We start from the raw sequence: 20986 nt of genomic DNA on the forward strand, positions 1-20986 counted from the left end.
TGACTTGCCTTAGGACAACGGATGTGAATTAGCAACTATGCTAACTCTGGCATATTTACATTGATGCTGTGGCTGACATGTTGATTAATATGCAATGTCCTAATCAAATAAATAAATAAATAATAATGTCACATCATCATCATCATCATCATCATCATCAATGTGAGCAGTGATCTGGAGCCAGAAGCTGTCGAGATCAAACTTTGGTCACAGTTTTAGGTAATTTTGCTTTTTCCAAGGTAGAAAATCTATAAACTTGATCATGTTTATTCATTTTAAAAAACAATTTTAGTTAAATATGTTCCCCCAAACTCGTCCAGTGTGAGTGCTGGTTGTCCACATCACCTGTCAGCCCAGGTGTGTCATGTCACGTTCACTTTCAGCTCATTAGCAGCCGTCAGTGACACGGTCCTCGACCCTGAGTGAATCCAGGAGTCCGAGTCCCCGAGGCACAAAACAACAACCACAACAACCAGCCGCCGCTCATCCACTCACTCACTCACTCACTCTAGAGACTCGATGAGCTTCTTGGGCTCGACGGGCGGCGGGTAGATGATCTCATCGATGTGCTTGCGGTTGCAGTTTGCATAGGCGGTGGAGATGTGAATGAAGGCCTCGAGGTGGTGCATCTGCTGGGCCAGGCTGAGGAGCTGCTGCGTGGCGATTACATTCAGCTGCAGGGCGTGTCTGCAGGACAGAGAGAGACAGACAGAGAGTTAAACAGAGACTAGTGTATGGGTGTGTGTGTGAGAATGAATGGCGTGTTTGTGCTTGAGATTGAGATTAAATGTGTGTAGGAAAGAGAAGAAAAGGCTTTGAGGAAATCTGTGTGTGTATTCAGACTTCTAATATCTCTGTTTGCATGCGAGAGCGTTTGTGTTTTTTTGCCGACGTCTAAGTGTTTCATTCAGATCACAGTTAGTTTTGTAGACTTGGAGGAATCTGAACGGGACGAGGAAACACGGACACACACACGCATACACACAAAAAGAAAACATCTGGGAACATCTGCTCCTCTCTCCTGGTGAATCATCCCCTCCTTGTTAGAGAATAATTTCACTTCCCTATAGATAGTTTGTGTAGTTAATGGTCAATCCCTCTGTGTCATAGTGACAGTTATCTGCCCTATTTTCTCTCTGAGGAACATGCCGAGGCCATGGTCGCGCTATGGCGTCTTCAATCTCACTCTCTGGCTGGTTGCAGACACAGCTGTAGAGTTAGATGATAACGCTCTCCGTCACTGGATGACACTTTGTGGTTTCCTTATAAACTCAAGTTTATTTCTGGACGATTTAATCTTCTCTTCTTCAGATAATAAACCCGACTGAGTCATATTTATGATTTTGACCTATCGCAGCGACCGACATGATCGTTCTGCAGGATTCCTCATTAGCAAAACAAACCGAGCGTCTCTGATTTCTCCAGAAATGTCATCAATAGACGTCAAGACACGGGAGCGACTGATGTGGGAGCGTTGAGGCCGATGTTGAAACTGATATTAGGAAGTTACTATGTCCAGATGATGGATTAATCAGCTGATATTCCTCATGTTCATATAAACATTATTTTGCAATGATCCCTCAAATATGGTTCAAACACTTGTGATAAACACGTGTTGGAGATCATTTTACTGTTTAACAATAAAAAACTTCTATTATTCCAAAGAGCCTCGGTGCAGCTCTGCTGTAAACTCTTGGAAATGTGAATTAACCCTCCTGTTGTCCCCTAACTCTGTTTTGACTGGTCCTTCTTTCCTCCTTTCCTTCTCTCCCTCCATCCGTCCTCCTTACCTCCCTCCTTCCTCTCCTTTCCTTTCTCCATCGTTATTTCCTTTCTTTCTTCCTTTCCTCCTACCATCCTTTTCACTTCCTTCCTCCTTTCTTTCCCTTGGTCCTTCCTTCTTCCTTCCCTGAACCAATCTTTCCAAGTCTTCTTTCCTTACTTCCTGTCTCCCTTCTCCTTTTCCACCATCCCTTTTTGATCCTTCCTTCCTTCTTCTTCCTTTCTTGACCCAATCTGTTCCCCTACACATTCTTTCTTTCTTTCCTTGCATCCTTCCTTCTTCTTCTTTCCCTTGACACAGGAGGATAACAGGAGGGTTAAATTAAAACAACAAGCAAAAAAGAGGTCAAAATACTCCAATGAATAATGAAACACTTTGTTTTCATAGCCTCCGTCAGTGTGTGAGGAGGAAACCTAAAGACATGAGATAAAACCATACGGAGCAGAAATCAAAACTAATCCTGAAAGTGTGTGTGTGTGTGTGTGTGTGTGTGTGTGTGTGTGTGAGAGAGAAGAAAAATACAAAGGAAAAGGAACTAGAGAGTTGTTTCATTCATAAAACTGAAACTGTGTGTGTGTGAGGTCACAGTGACCGGGTCGTTCACCGTCTGGTCCGAGTGGATGTTTGAGCCAAGTTTGAAGAAGGTCAATAACAAAAACTGTTTCCCAAAGAAATAATGGTAAAAAAATAACACACACGCACACACAGACACACACACACACACACACACACACACAGGGGGTCTGTATCCACTGAGCTCGAGGCGACGGTAAGAAAAAACCGAGGGTCAGTGTTAACCAGACACTGCAGGACACACACACACACTGCTGCTGTGTGAGTGTGTGTGTGGGTGGAGTTGTGAGGTGTGTATGTGTGACAGAGTGTGTGTGTGTGTGTGTGTGTGTGTGTGTGTGTGTGTGTGTGTGTGTGTGTGTGTGTGTGTCGGTGGTGTTGTGGGCGACGGCTCCGCTGGCATGAATCAGATGTTGTCCGGTGGTGGCAGCTTGTTAGCGGCAGCGAGGAACACGGAGAGGAGGAGGTGTGTGTGTCTGTGTGTGTGTGTGTGAAGGTGGATTTTAGAGGATGCGTTCTTCGGTGTGTGTGTCTGTGTGTGTGTGTGTGTGTCTGTGTGTGTAGGCGTGTCATCTTCCACCACCTCCTGGGACCATATGCTGGGCGTCCTGACAGAAGGACAAAGATGGACGCTGCGGTTCTTTCCTGCAGCCGAGTCATCGTCCGTCAGTCTGTCTCTGTCATCATGAATCATCTGATCTGATCCGACAATTCCACCTTAAAACACGTTTTCACTCCAACTATCATTTCTGAAGATAATTTTAGACTCACTAAATTAACTAATTATTGCATGTGGGCATTTAAAGGGACAGTTCAACATTTTGGCAAATTGGCCCATTGCCATCATCCCTATAGTTTTAGGAGTATTGTTACCTTTAATTGTCGGTGCAAGCTATTTTTAGAACGGTGGAGCAGAGCCGTGAGCTGCTCAGAGCTACGCTACGGAGGCTCATGGGATTTCTTGGTTAGGGGGAGAGATGGAGTTGTTTTAGAGGCAAATGCAGAGACTGCTTGCCGAAAAACTGCCCCCGACGGGAACGTGCATCAGCGCTTTTGCATGTATTTGCCTCTAAAACAACTCTGTCTGGTAATGTTCCGTTATTATCTCATAGTGTGGTGAATGTGCAGGTCACAACTTGTCCACCAGAGCGTTTTGGAGTGGTTGGATTGAGTATTTGATGAGGGAAACCAAGAAATCCCATTAGCCTCTGTAGCGTAGCTCTGAGCAGCTCACCGCTCTGCTCCGCTGTTCTAAAAACAGCTTGCACCGACAATTAAAGGTAATGAACCTACTGCTATGACTGTAGGGATTATGGCAACGGGCCAATTTGCCAAAATGTTGAACTATCCCTTTAATAATCTCTAATCTCAACCAGTCGTTCTAAATCTGGGTCAAACATTATGTAGATTTGAGTGTTAACAACATTTTTCAGATCAGTTTTCCTCAATAAAACAGATAATTGAACGTCTTCAGGTCCAGCAAGCTTCATATTAAAATCAATCTGCATGTCTTAATAACGTATTTATAACTTATTTATCATGATTATTTCTTCCAGTGGGGCGACAGGAGCAGTTTCAGTGAAACACTTCACTGTGTGATGTAAATATTAAGAGACAGGAGAATAAAACCATCAGAATAATCTTTGAATAAACAGGAACCGTCCTTTGAGTTTGAACGACGACAACCTGCAGGGGGATCGAACCTTTAACACAGACGCTGTAGTCCAGTGATTTATATCGCCGCTCTGGTCGCAAGGCTGCAGCTCGACAGACGAGAGGAACGATGGGAGAGAAGGAGTGGAGGGGAGGAATAAATAAAAGAAACAGGAGGAAGGTCGACCAGAGAGACAGAAAAGCTTTTATCCTGACTGAGCTGTCACTCAGACCTAAGTCCCGCCTCCAAAAAGTAGTACAACTGTCAGATACAGTAAATATTTGACTAATATGTAAAACGCAGCATCAGATAAAACACAACAGGCCCACACACACACACACACATTCACACATTCACACAGACACACTCACACATTATTCTTCTCTGCACTTTATTCTCCATTCCCTCTTTGAGGCACTCCGCGTCCTGTTTCCTCTGTTTTGTATTTATTAGACACAAATGATCAAAACAGCTTCCTGTTATTGTCCATTATCACACTCCCACACACACACACACAGACACACTCACTAACAGCGGCTTTGATACAAACATGCTGCTCAAACACCACTCACCCTCCTTTATTCCTGATGAAAACTCAAACTGATGATGATCTTTTTTATTTGTAGCCGTCTCTAATGTTTGAATTAAATTACCTGTGTTTCCTTGAACCTTCACTTGTTTTTTTTAAACGACTCGATGTCAAAAAAACTCTATAAATAAAATATTATATTTACATGAGTCTCGGTGTCACTGAGTCCAAGGCTCCTTTTCGAGCCTCCAACCAAATCCTGTTCAATTTTCTTTACATTTAAAATAAAAAAAAATCACTGAATCTTTACTTTTATTTAGTTTATTTAACATTTATCTTCCTACATGATGTTCTGCTGCTGTAAAAACAACATTTATCCGTCTTTCTGGTCTTAAACGTGCAGCTTTAACACAGTTCTAGCGGCTGGTTGTCGGCTCAGCGTCAGCGCGGCGCTCTGACACACTGACCTCAGACCAGCGTTCACCACCGCAGCTCAGCTAATTGATTCACTCTCATCAAAATCTCTCTCTCTCTCTCTCTGCAGCAGCTTCATTATCCGTCAGCGGGTGAAACCGAGGCGGCACGGCGAGCTGCTAACAGAGGGCGAGAGCTGACCTGGGATCAGTCGACCACCACCACCTCCTCTGTCATCATCATGGATCATTATTTATTAGCTGCTCTGAGCCGTTAATGAAACGAGCTGCTGCTGCTGCTGCTGCTGCTCTCACAGGGTTTAACACACAGAGGAGAGGAGCGCTGAGCTAAATGTGTTTCCAGCTTTAATATATTAATTTATTCCCCTTATTTTAACAAACTGATTCTTAAAATCTAGAAATCTTCGGTCTGACCCTGAAAAAATGCTCATTACCAAATAAATTCACATTAAAGTAAATAGTCAGCAACACCAAACAAAATAACTAGAATATCTTTCTTTGCACAGTTGCTTTGTTAATGTAAATGTTTGTTTCCTGTGTCATTTAAGTTTCTTTGAACTGAATGTCATACAGATAAATTAGGTTTAGCGTCGACAAACTCAACTGTAACGTTGTTTGTCCATGTGGTTGTTGCCGTACCTAATGTCAACCCAAAACCCAAATAAGACGGCGACAAAATACTAAAGATCCTTTTGAAATTGACAGCTGCTAGAATTTTTTAACTGAAGCACTTTGTGAATGTTTTTATGTTGTGTGATGTCTTGTTTGTTCTAATGCTGCTCTTTATGCCTTTTAAACTGCCCCTTGGGGACAAATAAAGTGTGATTGATTGATTGATTGATTGATTGATTGATTGATTGATTGATTGATTGATTGATTGATTGATTGATTGATTGATTGATTGATTGATTGATTGATTGATTGATTGATTGATATGGAGGAGGTACGATGTTCAACAAAAACACAACGAAAAAAAAGACACTGTAAAAACTCAGCTAATGTTACGTTATGAATATTCATAGTGAGATGAAGTTGGAATATAATGTCAGGGTTTGTAAAAAATCAATATTACAACTTTTTACAGGTTATTTAAAATAAGTACAGTCAGTCTACTTCTGGATTTCTTGAAATAAAAACCTCTTTTGTAAAATTTTTGACCCAAGACTTCATTAATATGATGCCATTGACTATTATCTCAAGTCCAGGTAAACCTCAGGAAACACAACACCATGTGACAATATCAAAATAGTGATATCTAGCCCCTGTACTAATGAGCTCCTGTGTTTCATCTCTGTATATGAGACTGATGGGAATTTCACAAAGCTCTTCTCCAGCATCTTAGGTTTACTATTTTGCCCAAGGACACTTTGTGTGTACCGGAGGAGCCGGGGATTGAACCACCGACCTTCTGATTAGTGGACAACCTGCTCCAAAGTTGATCTGAACTCATGGGAACCTCCACATGTCTCATCATGACCACTTCCTGATCTCAGCTTCTCCTGCTCTGATCTCACACACTGAACAGAGGGAGGTGTGTATTGACCGACATTAACTTCATGTTCTCCTCCTCCTCTTCCTCCTCTTCCTGCTCCTCTCTGCTGCAGATCAATAAACCCGTGCAGCCTGTCCTCACAACAACAGGAAGCTCCTGCTCCACAGAACCAGAACACGATGAAGCTAAACTGTCTGCGCTAAAGAGCAGGTTTTGTGTTTATGTAAGAAAGAGATGTTGAAGAGAGGAGCGTGAGTGTGTGTTTGTGTTTTTGTGCATAAATTAAAGTCATGTGATCCTCACTTGAGCGGCTCGTCGAAGCGGATGGTGGCGGCGCAGTGGAAGACGATGTTGATGCAGCCGGTGAGCTTCTCCACGTCCTCGGGGCTGATGGCCAGACCGGGCTGCGTCAGCTCGCTGCTGATGGGGATGATTTTCTGGTGGAAGTCGGGGTTGTCCTCCCGCACACGGTCGAACAGCTGCAGACAGAAAAAACAGAAAAAACACACAAACATATGAAATAAACTAATAAGTTAAATGCCGGCCGTCTGGAACCAGAGCTGGAGGCTGAAGGGCGACAAGAAAAACTGACTCAAGTGTCGACGGACCAACTCTGGAAAAGCAGGACAAAGAAATGAAAAAGAAAAGAAAAAAGAGAAAATGTCAAACGTATCCCTTCAGAGTTGTTTTCGAGGTAAATTCATGCAAAACCACTGATGCGCTTTCCCGTCGGGGCCGTTTTTCGTCAAGCAGTCTCTGCGTTTTCCTCGAAAACAACTCTGTCTCGTAACGTTCTGTTATTATCTCATAGCGTGGTGAATGTGCAGGTCACAACTTGTCCACCAGAGCGTTTTGGACTTGTTGGATTGTGTATTTGATGAGTTTGATGAGGGAAACCAAGAAATCCCATTAGCCTCCGTAGCGTAGCTCTGAGCAGCTCACGGCTCTGCTCCGCCGTTCTAAAGATAGCTTGCACCGTTAATTAAAGGTAACGAACCTACTGCTAAAACTATAGGGATTATGGCAATGGGCCAATTTGCAAAAGTGTTGAACTATCCCTTTAACACTATAAGAAAACTTTTTTTTTTACAATGTAAATGAAACGTCCGTTATCTGCTGCTGGAAACCAACAGTGTGGACACAGTGAGTCAGTTTCCTCCAGTAAAATGTTCTCTTGACAAATACGTGGAGAAAAAAGAAAAAAGAAAAACGCTTGAGGTCAAAGCCTCGTTTAGGTTCGAGTCGTTGGATCAGAACAAAGACAATTAGTCAATAAATGACCCGACCTCTGGCCAATTAGCCGCTCTATTATTTACAGATCTAAAGGAAAAAGAGGCCTGTGTCAATATTTGCACTTTAATACGACGGCTGCAGGTGTGAGAGAGGGGGCGGGGCCACGGCCACGGACCAATGAGCTCGACTCAGGAATCAGACGTAGGTGTGTCTCCTGATAAACGTCCGACTGAACAAAGCGAACACACACACAGTTGTTGAGTAATACCAGAGGGCTACTCTCCTTGTTCAAGAATGCTTGTGTACACAGTGTGTGAGTGTGTGTGTGTGTAACGTCAAACCGAACATTTGAGCCTCTGTTCAGTGGAATCAAAGCGTAAAAAGCACAAGAACTATGAACAGCGAATCAAATTAGTTTCTCATTTTTCACCGTTGACTGGAAATCATGTGGATAAAACAAGGCGACAAGTTCAAACTCCAGCTCACAACCAACAAAACAGAGAATTTATAGCAATAACAACCAAAAAATGTGAAAAACTGAGTCCGATTGTGATCATTTAAACAGATATTGTGATTACGATTGCAGCTGAAATGATTATTTTTGCATCTTCATTGAGATTTTTGTTGAGTCTTGCCCCAAACAAATAAATCTGGACGATATGATTAACAGGCCGAGGTGTTTTGCTGCCAACAATGCAGACAATGTTCAAATATTTATATATATTTCACCTTTAAATCAATAAACTGCAGCTCCTGTGATTTGTATAATGTAATTAGGATTATATTGATTGATTGAAGCGTGCAGCTCTGTAATGTTTGATCAGCACTCAGTCACAGCTTGTTCCTGAAAAGCCGAACCACTCTTTACAAACTGGCAACTGTGATGACAAGTGTGCGTGACTGACACACACACACACACAGTGCACTCGCGCACCACATATTCCACATTCAATTGACAAAAAATGTGATAACGTGTAACCCGACACAAAGCCGCGTACGTGTGATATCGCTCCACCTGTTTACTCTGCTGTTTGCTGTGCTCCGAGCTGCGCGCATTCCAACATGGAGGAGGATTAAGTGAACTCTCGTCTAGATTTACCAGCTCATGTCTGACTCAGCCCCCCGACACTCGCTGCTCTGCATCGGGCGACGCCGACCAAAAAGGCAGCAGGAGGAGGAGGGGTGGGAATGGGAATGGGGATGGGAATGGGGGGGGATGTGGTGTTGCATCATGCGTTTCGTTTCTCCGTGCAGCTCCAATCGGGAGGGCCGACATTCCCTCTGCACAGAGACAGTTTACACATACATGGGAAGAGATGGCAGGAGTGTAAAGAAGAAGAGAGTGAGTGTGAGGGGAAGTGAAGGGACTGGCATCAGAGTGTGTGATCTCTGTTATGAAATTGCTGCTCTGTGTGTGTGTGTTTGTGTGTGTGTGTGAGCTGTCCTAGTAAGCAGGAGGAGGACAGACACAGACGTTGAATTAAACAGCTTCAAACAGCTGTTTATGTTCATCCCTCCCTCTCCTCTTTGTTATTCTTCTCCTCTCTCCTCTCTCCTCTTCTCCAAATGCACCTCGCTGCCCATATTAGGCACAAGTGCTGCTGTAAAGTCATAACCCAAGCCAGTGCAATATATTTCCTGCATGGTAGCGGTGGTAGCGCTGCTGCTGCTGCTGCTGCTGCTGTTATTACGTAATGCAGAAATAATAGTGTGTGTGTGCTCCCTGTGCTCGAGGCAAACAGCTGGCAGTAACAGAGACCATCAGTCTGCACAGAGCAGCAGCAGCGGCAGCAGCAGCAGCAGCGGATGAAGACGAAGACGAAGAGGAGGCGTCTCGCAAACATCTTCCCAAAAACACCAACTCTTGATGTGTTTCCCTTGCACACACTGTTCCCTCTTTACTGTGCGGTTCACCGAGCTGCTGCTGCTGCTGCTGCTGCCGACTCTGATGTCATCCGATGACCTCGCTTCAACTTCCTCTTGAGGGTGTGGAGCCTGGCGACGAAAACAAACCACCCCTGACTAACCGGCGGTCGCTCTCAAGCTGCAAAACCTTGTGGGTAAAGCGTGCGGAGGGAGTTTGACCTAGAAGAGGAAGAAGAGGAAGAGCATGTGAACTCGTCTTGTAGCCCCGAGTCGAGTGTTCAGGACCCGTCACATCAGGTTCAAGAGCAGAGTGACACTGTCAATCAAAAAGAAGAAGAAGATGAAGAAGAAGAAGGGGCATCTGGGATGGATGTCATCACCGAGGCCTTTTGGGAGTCGCTCACGTCTTAAAACGTCCCCAGAATTAGCACATGTTTCATGAAGAAACCGCCGCTACGCTCCTGTGATTGTCAGTCCTGAGGTTTGACGGCGCTGTTAACCACTTCTGCAAATCAGCACTGAAACAAGAGAGAGTTGGTTTTCACCACAACACACTGAGCTCTGCGCTCCTGACTGTCAAAAGGTTACTACAGTGTTTAATTAAATGAGGGGCGGCTAGATGAACTAGGAGGCGTGAGTTCACCTTGTCAGCCTGATACAACCTGCATCATGTTTATCATAGTATTTTGCATGAATTTACCTCTAAAACAACTCTGTCTCGTAACGTTCTGTTATTATCTCGTAGCGTGGTGAATGTGCAGGTCACAACTTGTCCACCAGAGCGTTGTGGAGTTGTTGGATTGTGTATTTGATGAGTTTGATGAGGGAAACCAAGAAATCCCATGAGCCTCCATAGCATAGCTCTGAGCATCTCGTGGCTCTGCTCCGCCGTTCTAAAAACAGCTTGCACCGACAATTAAAGGTAACGAACCTACTGCTATGACTATAGGGATTATAGCAATGGGCCAATTAGCCAAAATGTTGAACTATCCCTTTAAAATCTAATTTTCACATTGGTACATTTAAGTGATAGTTTGATATTTGCCGGTATCCAAATAGAAAAATGTAATAAATGTGCATAGAATGAATTTCTATATATACATAAGTAATAAAATCATATGCAAACGTTATATATAAAACCTGTAAGTAATTGGAACATCTGTCATATTAACATAATGTGCTGCTAAAACTATAGGGATTATGGCAATGGGCCAATTTGCCAAAATGTTGAACTATCCCTTTAAAGAGATTTGCAAGTCAAATAATTTCATTTCTGCAAGGTCAGTTTAAGTGCTTGTTAAAGTAAGTTAAAGCACTTGGCAAACATGAGGTAATAACTCGGCTTCATGAGACACATTACGCAGCAGATAAAGTCACTGAGATCCTCAGTCTGCAGCCGCTCCGCTCGGCCTGTGAACTTGACTCCACGTGCGGCTCCATGCAGGCTCCGAGGAGTTTCTCATTCCTCTGCCAGCTGCTCACTTCACTCTTATCTGCAACCGCAACAGTCAGTTGTGCAAAACTGCTTTTTGAAATTCCCCTTCATTCACTCCACACAGGGATATCACTCACTGTGCACTTGAGAGATTTAAAAAAAATGTAATGTTTTCTGGGTACGTTCTCGCTCCACTACTGTACTACCACCACCACCATGCTGTATAAAAATAGCAGCACGGCTGTTAGACCAGTGTAGCTCCCATGAGCCGAAGTAAAAACCATAGAAAGTCCCACAAAAGGAGCGAGTGCATCAGGGTCAGGAGGGTGAATGGGGCCGTACACTGTGGGCTTCAGAGGGCTCTTTGTTGTGGACGCGGGCAGAGAATGGCATTGTGGGACTGTGGGGTTGTTTTTGTAAAAAGGCCTCTTTGGATGATAAGTGGTCTTGTGCCAGCCTTCCATCGCTCGCATTTACCACTGCACCCTTCTCCGGCCCACGGGCATCAATGAGCAAACTGCCTTGTGCAGGAAGACAATAGTCGACCAGTTCGTCGTACTAACCCCCACCCCTCCCCTCTTTCCTCCCCAACGCTGCTGCTGCTGCAAGCGGAGAACGTCACCGCAACCTTTCCTGCTGTGTAACCACCAAGTGTTTCTGGTCATGCATCTTGTTTTTGGTCAAACAAAGTCGTGTCCTTGAAGCAAGCGGCGATCGGGGTTGTCTACTGTATAAAGCCAGTTCACCTCCTGACTCTGCTTCGCTTTAACCTGTAAAACGATGGCCTCTACATGTGGTCACCATTTGTCCTCTCCTACCACTTTTAAAGACCCGGAGAGCAATAAATCTCCCATCAAGAGTGCTTGAAGTATCCGCTCTGTGGACTTTCACAGAAACCCAACACTAATGGCACTTTCCTTTCAGCCCGGCAACCCGAGATGCCATTTAAGCTGCCTGTCTTCTCACTGACTGCCCTTTAACTGGGGCTTCCACTCTTTCCTCGGCCCCCTTCGCCCCTGGACTGAAGTGATGATAGCGAGAGAAAGAAAAAGAAAGGTCACACTCCTGTTTAGTCCAATAAAGTGCTGATTATTTGTATGAAATTGTGTCATAATTGCTGTGTGAAGTCTTGAAAGTGTTTTGCAGCAAAATCTAAAAGTCAGTTCATCCGTGGGTCCCAAGTTCCATCAAGGCGGGACGAATGGATGGACGTACAGAAAACCCCAAAACAATACACCTCCAGCTCTGGCTGTCACCGATGTGGAGGCGTAAAGAGTGGAGGAGGCACAAAGGCCACAAGGAGCTGGTGAAAGGAGCAGCGGGAACAAGTTTTTTTTTCTTCTTTTTTCACACCGTCTAAAATATTCATTGGTCCCAAAATGTCAACTCCGCCTGGTCTTTAGGAGAAAGTCCGCATAGGTCAGGTCACAGCTAATGATGGCCCTGCTCTTCACACTTTTCAGAGGTGTAGCACGACTTCTTTGACTCCCACTGAGGACTTATAACAGGTCAGTATCCTTCAAACAAAGTGCTTCTCAAATCCCTGAAGGTCTGAAACCCATTTTCTCCACAACTTCCCAATGCTACCGTTGGGGGCAAACTGTGTCCAGGGAGTTTTCTTACCTTTCTGAAACAATTTGACACTCACTTAACTTCATGTAAAGAAAAACAGTTTGTCTCTCTCATAACTGCATCTCAACCCCATATGATGACGGTCTTGGGAGGGTTTCCAACGTAGCTGAACCCATTAGTCCCGCAAATTGCTTTAGGCATAACCAACAGTTTGTGAAAAGGTTCAGTATCTAAACAAACACACGGAAAACCTGCTTCATAATTGTGTTTATGTAAAAAACAAACCAGCATCCACCCTGCTCTTGTTTCTCCTCAGCATCTGTACATTGCACCTCTTTGGACTCCAGTTTGCCGACCGCCGCCAAATCGGAGGCAAACAGGCCGGAAAATTTACTGTAGCTGTGGAAGCGTTGCCAAAGTGTGTCAGACAGAAGCAATTAACAGTTGCACCCTCAGCGCTGACCTCCATTTCCTGACACGCACTGTTTAAATTAGTCGAATAATAGGTTGTGAGCAGGTTTTTTTAACAAAAGGAAGGGGAAAAAGACAAGTTTTTACAAAAAAGATATTACCATGACCACAACTCCTCCAGGAGCATCGACAATGAGCATTAGCGTGAGGATTCAGATACCTTTTTATTTTTTTTACAGATACTAGGCAGGTTCTTTTTCCCCATCTGTCAAAAAGACGAGGCCCCAGACTAAAAGGATAAAACGCTAAGCCTAAGGAGAAGTCAGAAATGCGAGAAGTCTCATGGGAGGCTGTGTAGAAGGACAGACAAGACTAAACCCCGGGGCTCTTAGCATATTAAGGAGAAAAAAAAAAGGGCTCATCTCTACTTGTCTTCACCCTGTCTTCAATCCATCCATGTCCTTGCCTCCCTCAGAGCCTCCCAGTGGCAGGAAAGACAGATTTAACCAGCCTGTGCCACTAGATATATAAACGCTGCTCCTGCACACAAAACCCTCAGAGGCGAACCATTAGTTTTAAAACGTTGCATCTTGCATCAGCAAAAAAGACAAACAAACTTAGACTGAAGCACAAAATCTTGATGCTTTATCTTGCGGTACCACTATCTGCAGTGATGCGCTTTGGATTGAGATCAAGGATTGAGGGGAAAAGATCATTAAAGCAAACTAATGAAAATGGAGGGTCTTCGTCTTCTGCTTCTTCTTACGTCTGGCTCTGCTGTCTCACTGTACACACAATTCAATTGAAAAACGATCAATATGGAGCAGCAGACTAATGAGGTTTACAGTGACGGCAAATGTAGTTTCTGGGGTTTGGCATTTGGTGCGTCAGTGGCATCGCATTCCAGTCTTTCAGACAGCGACGTCACGCCCCGTCGAGGAGACTTTAAAACCCTCTGAGAGTAAAAATGGACAGAAGTAAGACTGAGTTTATGATGTGTGCTGCAGAAACCTTTGTGTTCTTATAAAAAAATACCACAAGGAATGAGCCAAGACTGAAATACTTCTTGGCCTCTATTGGACCATATAAAGAACCTTTGACGTCGGCATCGCCATTAAGTCGATATGGTGAGTTGTCAATCTAGGAAATTAAAGCCTTGTCCTTTCTTGGTTGATCAAAATCAAGTCAAATCTTTATCAAGTCCAGTCCAGCTGGATGCGTTCACCATTTAAAGGGTTATTGAGAGATGACTGACAGGCCCTTAAGTCTTAGTGTTTTGTTCTGCCCTCTGAACAGAGCTGCACAGGGACGAAGATAACACAAGAGCCCAAGGTGCACTGTTACCACGCAGAAACGTCTTACTGTCCACCCACCAGCCGGAGTGTGATTCCTTTCCATCTACCACAATATTGATCGTTGTTCTGACAAGCAACAAAAAACCATGTCTCACAGGCATCGCAGTGGAAACAAACTGATTTTTATCTGAAGGACGAAACTGCAGCGGGTCCTAATCTTGATGAACACAATCCTCGACGATATGGAGAGCAGCTTCTCGTCTGTCCCGACACCTGATCCAGAAACCTCTCCCACACCTTTCACCTTGTTTCAGACAAAAAGCAGGGCTTCATTCATCTTAACCATGATCAATAACCCCCAGTCCCCACATACACTAATCAACTAAAGGCCAAACAATCACGTGAGGACGAGGAAACACGGGAACACATTTTACACCTCATTAAGATCCACTTGTTGATTCGCTTTGTTTTCCTCCAGCCTTCACAGATAATCCAATAACTACATTGGCCCATTGCCATAATCCCTTTAGTCATAGCAGTAGGTTTGTTACCTTTAATTGTCGGTGCAAGCTATTTTTAGAACGGCGGAGCAGAGCGGCGAGCTGCTCAGAGCTACGCTAAGGAGGCTAATGGAATGTCTTGGTTTCCTTAATCAAACTCATCAAATACACAATCCAACAACTCCAAAACGCTCTGGTGGACAAGTTGTGACCTGCACATTCACCACGCTATGAGATAATAACAGAACGTTACGAGACAGATTCTGTTATTATCTCATAGCGTGATGAATGTGCAGGTCACAACTTGTCCACAAGAGCGGACATTTAGCTATACATACTGTAACTAGAGGTGTGGCCACTGAGTGACAGGTGAGTGATCGTTTCCAACAAGCTGGCACACACCAATGTCTCCGCTCCTCACAAGCTCCACCTCTTTGCCTATTTTTGGATTAGATGGGCGGAGTTACACACTGCCAAGATGGCGATGGGTCAGCAGCCCACTCTGAGCTTCATAACCACTCTTCAGACGCCTGTGTGTGACATTAAAACAATCTCTATTTACAGTCTACGCTTTATTGAAATTTCCATTTGGCGTTCCCCAGGGCTCCGTTGTCGGCCCACTGCTGTTCCCTTTCGATACAATCAACTCAACAATGAATAAAGCAAGACACATTAAAGCCACATTCAGAGTCGCCACGTCCGTCTCTCTAACATTCACAGTCATGTATAAATACAGCATTACCAGCAGATGTGGTGGATAAACATGTGTCCTCCCCCCCTGATGGAAGGAGATTAATATCACTCCTGATGCGTGAGGTCACAGCGGCCACAGTAATGGAGGTAAAAAAAACAAAACAAAAAAGCATCCTGACATGACTGCAGAGAGAGAGGGAGAGAGAGACACCTGGCAGAACTGAGGCATGTCTGCTCTGCCTTAATGACTTCACCAGCGACATTTTAATGTGCTAATTTGCTTCATAAACTGGAGTTAATTTGCGGCCTAATTATACGCAAAAGCATCAGTTCCCTCTTGTCCCCGTCTCCGGGGAGGAGTTGTGGGGCTACTGGTTGCCTCTCAGTCTGCTCGCCTGCTGTATCGCATGACAACCGACCACAGATGAGCAGCAAATGCTTGTGCAGTGTGCCAGGCTGGCAGTCGCAATCCCTCCCTCCCTCCCTCCCTTCCCTCCCTTCTCCCTCTCCCGTTCAGTTGCCGTCTCTGAGCGGTAAGCACTCGACTCCACGCAGCTAATGCCAAGTCACCTCCGCTCACCCCCCCATCCCTGAAAGCCGTCGATTTAACAGAGCCCGACGCGCCTCGAACGCCTCACATTAGCTGCAGGATTTACCTCATGAGGCATAAATCAGGAATGTGCAGGCTAACAGAGGTCTGTACTTGCTCGGGGGGTGGGGGTGGTGGGATAAGAGGCGTAGATTTTCTTAAATCAGGTGTGTCCGCTCTGACAGACGGCGCTGTTAACAATGCAGGCGAGCAATTTCCATCAACTCCACAAGTGGAAACACAAGAGCTGCTGCCTGTTGGACCCAGCGGCGGTCGATAAATCTTGAAAGATCACCTGGCTCTGGATGCAAACAAGAGGAAATCAATACAATGATGTGGTTATGTTGGATCAGAGTGTGATAATGGGGCAAAAGGGGCTGGGAAAACCACAAAGCAGTGGCGGGCTGCACCGTCCTAAACGCACCTTGAACTTCACAACGCGGCACAAAAAGCCCCACGCAATGCGAGCCCATAAATCTACCGAGAGTCTCTACTAACGCTGGGAATTAGCTTGTTTAGCTGCCGTCAGCTGCAGGAGGACAGAGTCAATTAGAGGGTGAGCGAGGGCGACTGCACGTACATAAATCTCCTCGTACCGCATGTCCACTGTGCATCCATGCATCTCTAAAACGCACCGCTGTCAATAATTCAGCGGCTGCATTCGCTTCCTAGGAACACACATGATCTCTCACAGCAAGAGGGGAAAAGATGAAGAGCGGGAACGAACGACTTCAATCTTTTTCTTTCCTGTCGCTGCAGGTTTTGTGTCAACACATTCACCTACCAGCCCTCAGACTTTAAACTTCACATAAACATATCAAAAACGAAGGAGTGGTTTATTTCCTGCACATCAGCAGTGACGCCACAGTGACGCTGCTTCAGCTCGGCTCTGGTATTTAAGGAATGAAGCTCTGCAGAAATATAAGATCTGAGTGACGGAGGTGCAGGTACGGGTAGAGTTTCTCTTTCTGCAGAAAACAAAGAACGTGACGTGGGTTTTAAAGATAAAAATAAAGGGAAACACTTAAGTGTTATCATTCAGCATGCAATTTATAAACGGTTATAAATGTTTAATTCTGGATTGATAATCTCATATATGATGTATTTAATTACTGTATTTTCATCTATTATAAATGATGGAGTCATCATTTATAAATAAAGTATTATATGTATGACAAGACAGTTATTTATGAGATGTCAGGAATGTAATTAATCATTAATCACCTTTATGCATGCACTTGATTTATAAATGCTGAATCCATCATTAAATTTAGAATGAAAATATCATTAAAACACATTATAGACTGTGGACTGGGTTCTTTCTAAATGGAGCTCTAATAAAACTTCAGGGATGGCGGCGGCTTTGTAAATCTGAGCCAACTCTTTATTTGCCGAAGCGACGACACAACATCTGCTCAATGAACGACTGGATCGGCTCGGCTCTTCTCGGCTCGGCTCCAGCCCCATTAGACGACATGTTTGGTGAACAAACACTTGGCCGATTTCACCGACTGGCAACCAGTTAGAACATCCAGTCTGTGTTTAATCAGCGGATGTTGTGAGGAGACGACGAGCGCTGGAAAGTATTTGCAGAAGGATTTTCATTCAGACTCGGATGGAGTTCTTGCAGCATCAATAACGTTTGACTATTAAAGGGATAGTTCACCCAAAATTGAAATTTCACTCATTATCTACTCACCCTCATGTTTGTCGACTAAGGGCTGGGAGAAGTTTCAGAGTCCTCCGTGGCTTCTCTGAGTTACAGGGGGTCTCAGTGTAGCAGTGCATGTCCATATAACGGTTGCAAATGGATACCAACTGTCTTCGTAACAAAAAGACACACCAAAAAACATCCAAATACCTCCATGCTGCTCGTATGTAATGTCTGTCTTGTATTGAAGCCCCGAAATGCAAAACTGTCCCGAAAAAAAAAAAATATAAGTCTATTTTTCAAGCTTGTTTGTAGCGGAAGCTCCTCTTCCCGGTTCGTCAAATTTGGACAAACCGGGAAGAGGAGCTTCGAGAAGCTTCCGCTACAAACAAGCTTGAAATATAGACTTATTTAATTTTTTTTCGGGACAATTTCGCATTTCGGGGCTTCAATACAAGACGGACATTACATACGAGCAGCATGGAGGTTATTTGGATGTTTTTTGGTGTGTCTTTTTGTTACGAAGACAGTTGGTATCCATTTGCAACCGTTATATGGACACGCACTGCTACGCCGAGACCCCCTGTAACTCAGAGAAGTCACGGAGGACTCTGAAACTTCTCCCAGCCCTTAGTCGACATGAGGGTGAGTAGATAATGAGTGAAATTTCAATTTTGGGTGAACTATCCCTTTAATCCATTTGTCTAGTCCATAGAACTCATCTTTTAAACTGTATTTCCACACTCTCTGATACTCAGTGTTGCTGCCTCACAGGTAAAACTCCCTCCTCCCTCCTCCCACCTCCCTGCAGCCGACATCTGAACCTCCTCCTGCTCCTGCAGAGCCACGGAGCTGCTCGGCCTCAGAGCTGAACTGGGATCAGATCAGCAGCTTTGTCGGTGGACGGGAGGACGGACGCCACAGAGCAAGAGAGACGCCCCGTGCACCCGGAGGAGGCCGACCGCCATCAAGTGCGCGACCCGCAGGCGTCCGAACGTCTCCTCTGTCCAACTGTCCGTCCGTCTGTCCGTCTCCACACAGAGAGTCTCTGCTTAAATGTCAAAGTGATGCACACCGACTGGGAGATTCCTATCGTGTTTGTCCTTTTCCTGCTCGGGGCAGCCGGCCCTGATTGCATCCTTTGAAAAAGAAAAGAAAAGAAAAAGAGAAAGAGAAAAAAAAAACACACCATGGGATAGATCTCCTGGTTGTTACCTAGCAACAGGTGGTAGGAAAAGACACCGGGCCGGGGCTTGAAGGATGAGACGAGAGGCTACTCGAGAGACAAACCCGCTGTTCTCCTTCATGAATTATCCCGGTTCTGAGGAGAATAACAGTGACCCGAGGACGGCCATGAATACCAATCGCCACTTGAGGCTGCGGCCGTGGAAATTTAATGACATCACTTGTGAACGGCGAGCGAGCATGAGTGACTGTGTGGACTTGGCAGAGCGCCATGCAGGCCGTGTCCTGACAGACGACACTATTACAGCGACGTCGAAATCCAGAGGGGAAAGTTGTTGAGAGGCTGAAACGGTGCAAACAGCAGCAGGAGATAAATGATACGTCGATACCAGCGAATATGAAGTTAAATAATGAACTGGTGAAAAACAGAAACTCCGACACTTTTTTTTCTCTATCTTTTCTTATCTTCATGACACAGAGATGAACTCTTATCACATTTTATCTCTGTGAGCATTGACCTACAACTGATACTCTACAAATAGGCTACTGCTCAATTAATCCAGGTTAACACATCTTACTATAGGGCTGAAATGATGAACTAAGCAAAAATGATTAATGAAAAATGTTGAGCAAATATTTTGACAATCAATAGAAAAGTCAATTATCAAGAAAAATGACCAAATTTTCTACCATTATTTCTCCATATTTGCTGTTTTCTCTATATTATCCAGTAGATGTGACATAATTTCATGTTCTGTCATTGGTCCAAAAACACACATTCATTCAACTTGACATCAAAAACCTTAAAAAACTATAATATTTTCTAAAAAATTAGGAAACTGGAACCATTTTTTGGCATTTTGCTTCTATAAAATACTAAAATCAGCAAAGAAATTAAGTTCTTGTCAATATAACTTTCCTTCCAACTGATTAATGACCGGTGAGTGGTTATTGCGAAGTCTAGGGGCCTTAAGCTTTCATTGTGTGACGTATTTTTAACAACATTTACACTGAGTATGTGATTTGTTTTGATGTTCATATTTGATTCATGTGAAGTATTTTGTTATTTGGATTGAAAAGTGCTAAACAAATAGGTTGTTATCATTAGTATTACACGGTACAGCTCTAATTGTTCCATTAACAACATGTAGTTTATTTACTCTGGTTATTTCAAGTGAAAGTGCTTCAATCATGATAAATACTGTATTTAATGGAAGCACATTTTCTATTTGGCTTGTTATAATGCCTCTCCTTCCTTCAGAAATCTGTATCTAATTAGTTGAAATTGAGATGTTTTGGTTTTGATCCAGGAAAAAAAACTTTCTTGGACGTGTGTGTGGTGTTAATTAAAACCCGTCTTCTTGTTCAAACAACATGAACCTGTTGCCGACGTGTCACAACAACAGAAGGAAACGTTTGATTCTCCGTCCTAAACACCACAGCAGAGGTAAGGAGGAGCATGCAATTTAAACATGAGGTTTTTATATATAAATTAATCAGTTCCTCTCCTGTGTCGCCCACTCACCTCATTTCTGCAGTGCAGCAAATTACTGTGTGTTGTTACCAGACACTTCTCTACTGTGCTGTTAGTGTGTGTCAGAGTGAATTAATTACACGACGAGAGGTTTCCAGTGAATTCTGGACGCACTCACTCACCCACCGACAGATGGAGGGTGAGTGACGGAGAAAAGGGAAGGGAAAAAATATAGATATAGAATAGATATAAATAAAAAAAGCCTGTTGGGGTAAATGAAGGGGCAAATTCTCAAACTGCAGCGATCACAGGCAGCAGCGAGTGGGATAATGAAATCAGCAGGCAAAAGTTCAATGAGGGAAGTAAAAATAGATGCTAAAACGAGGGAGATAGAAAGAGAGAAGGAGAGAATGAGGGATGGAGAGAGGGAGGGGGGGAGTTGTAGAGAGGAGGAGGTGTGATTTTCTTAGGTGCTCTGACAGTTTGAGGCCAACAGCAGCAGCAGCTGTTTCTCAGCACATCAACACAAACGCAGCGTCAATCCTCATCCTGCACGACCACGTTCAATCTGAGGTCGTTGTTTTTTTGTTTTTTTGTCGAGTCATGCTTTGCCGATA

At 44.1% G+C, this 20986-nt stretch overlaps 1 protein-coding gene across 1 annotated transcript in view; it reads right to left on the minus strand.

Moving 5' to 3' along the window:
- The window catches only part of LOC146962455 (fatty acyl-CoA reductase 1), a 61737-nt gene that overhangs the window by 13886 nt on the left and 26865 nt on the right, over positions 1-20986 (minus strand). Inside the window, exons 3-4 of the mRNA XM_085769117.1 lie at positions 6769-6944; positions 508-687 (exon numbers count right to left, since the gene is read on the minus strand). Coding sequence (XP_085625243.1) covers positions 508-687; positions 6769-6944 — 356 coding nt within the window. The remainder of the gene's footprint in view (positions 1-507; positions 688-6768; positions 6945-20986) is intronic.

The sequence above is a fragment of the Trachurus japonicus genome, chromosome 23 (genome assembly GCF_045865225.1).
Source record: "Trachurus japonicus isolate A0001 chromosome 23, Traja_1.0".
NCBI classification, from domain to species: Eukaryota; Metazoa; Chordata; class Actinopteri; order Carangiformes; family Carangidae; genus Trachurus; species Trachurus japonicus.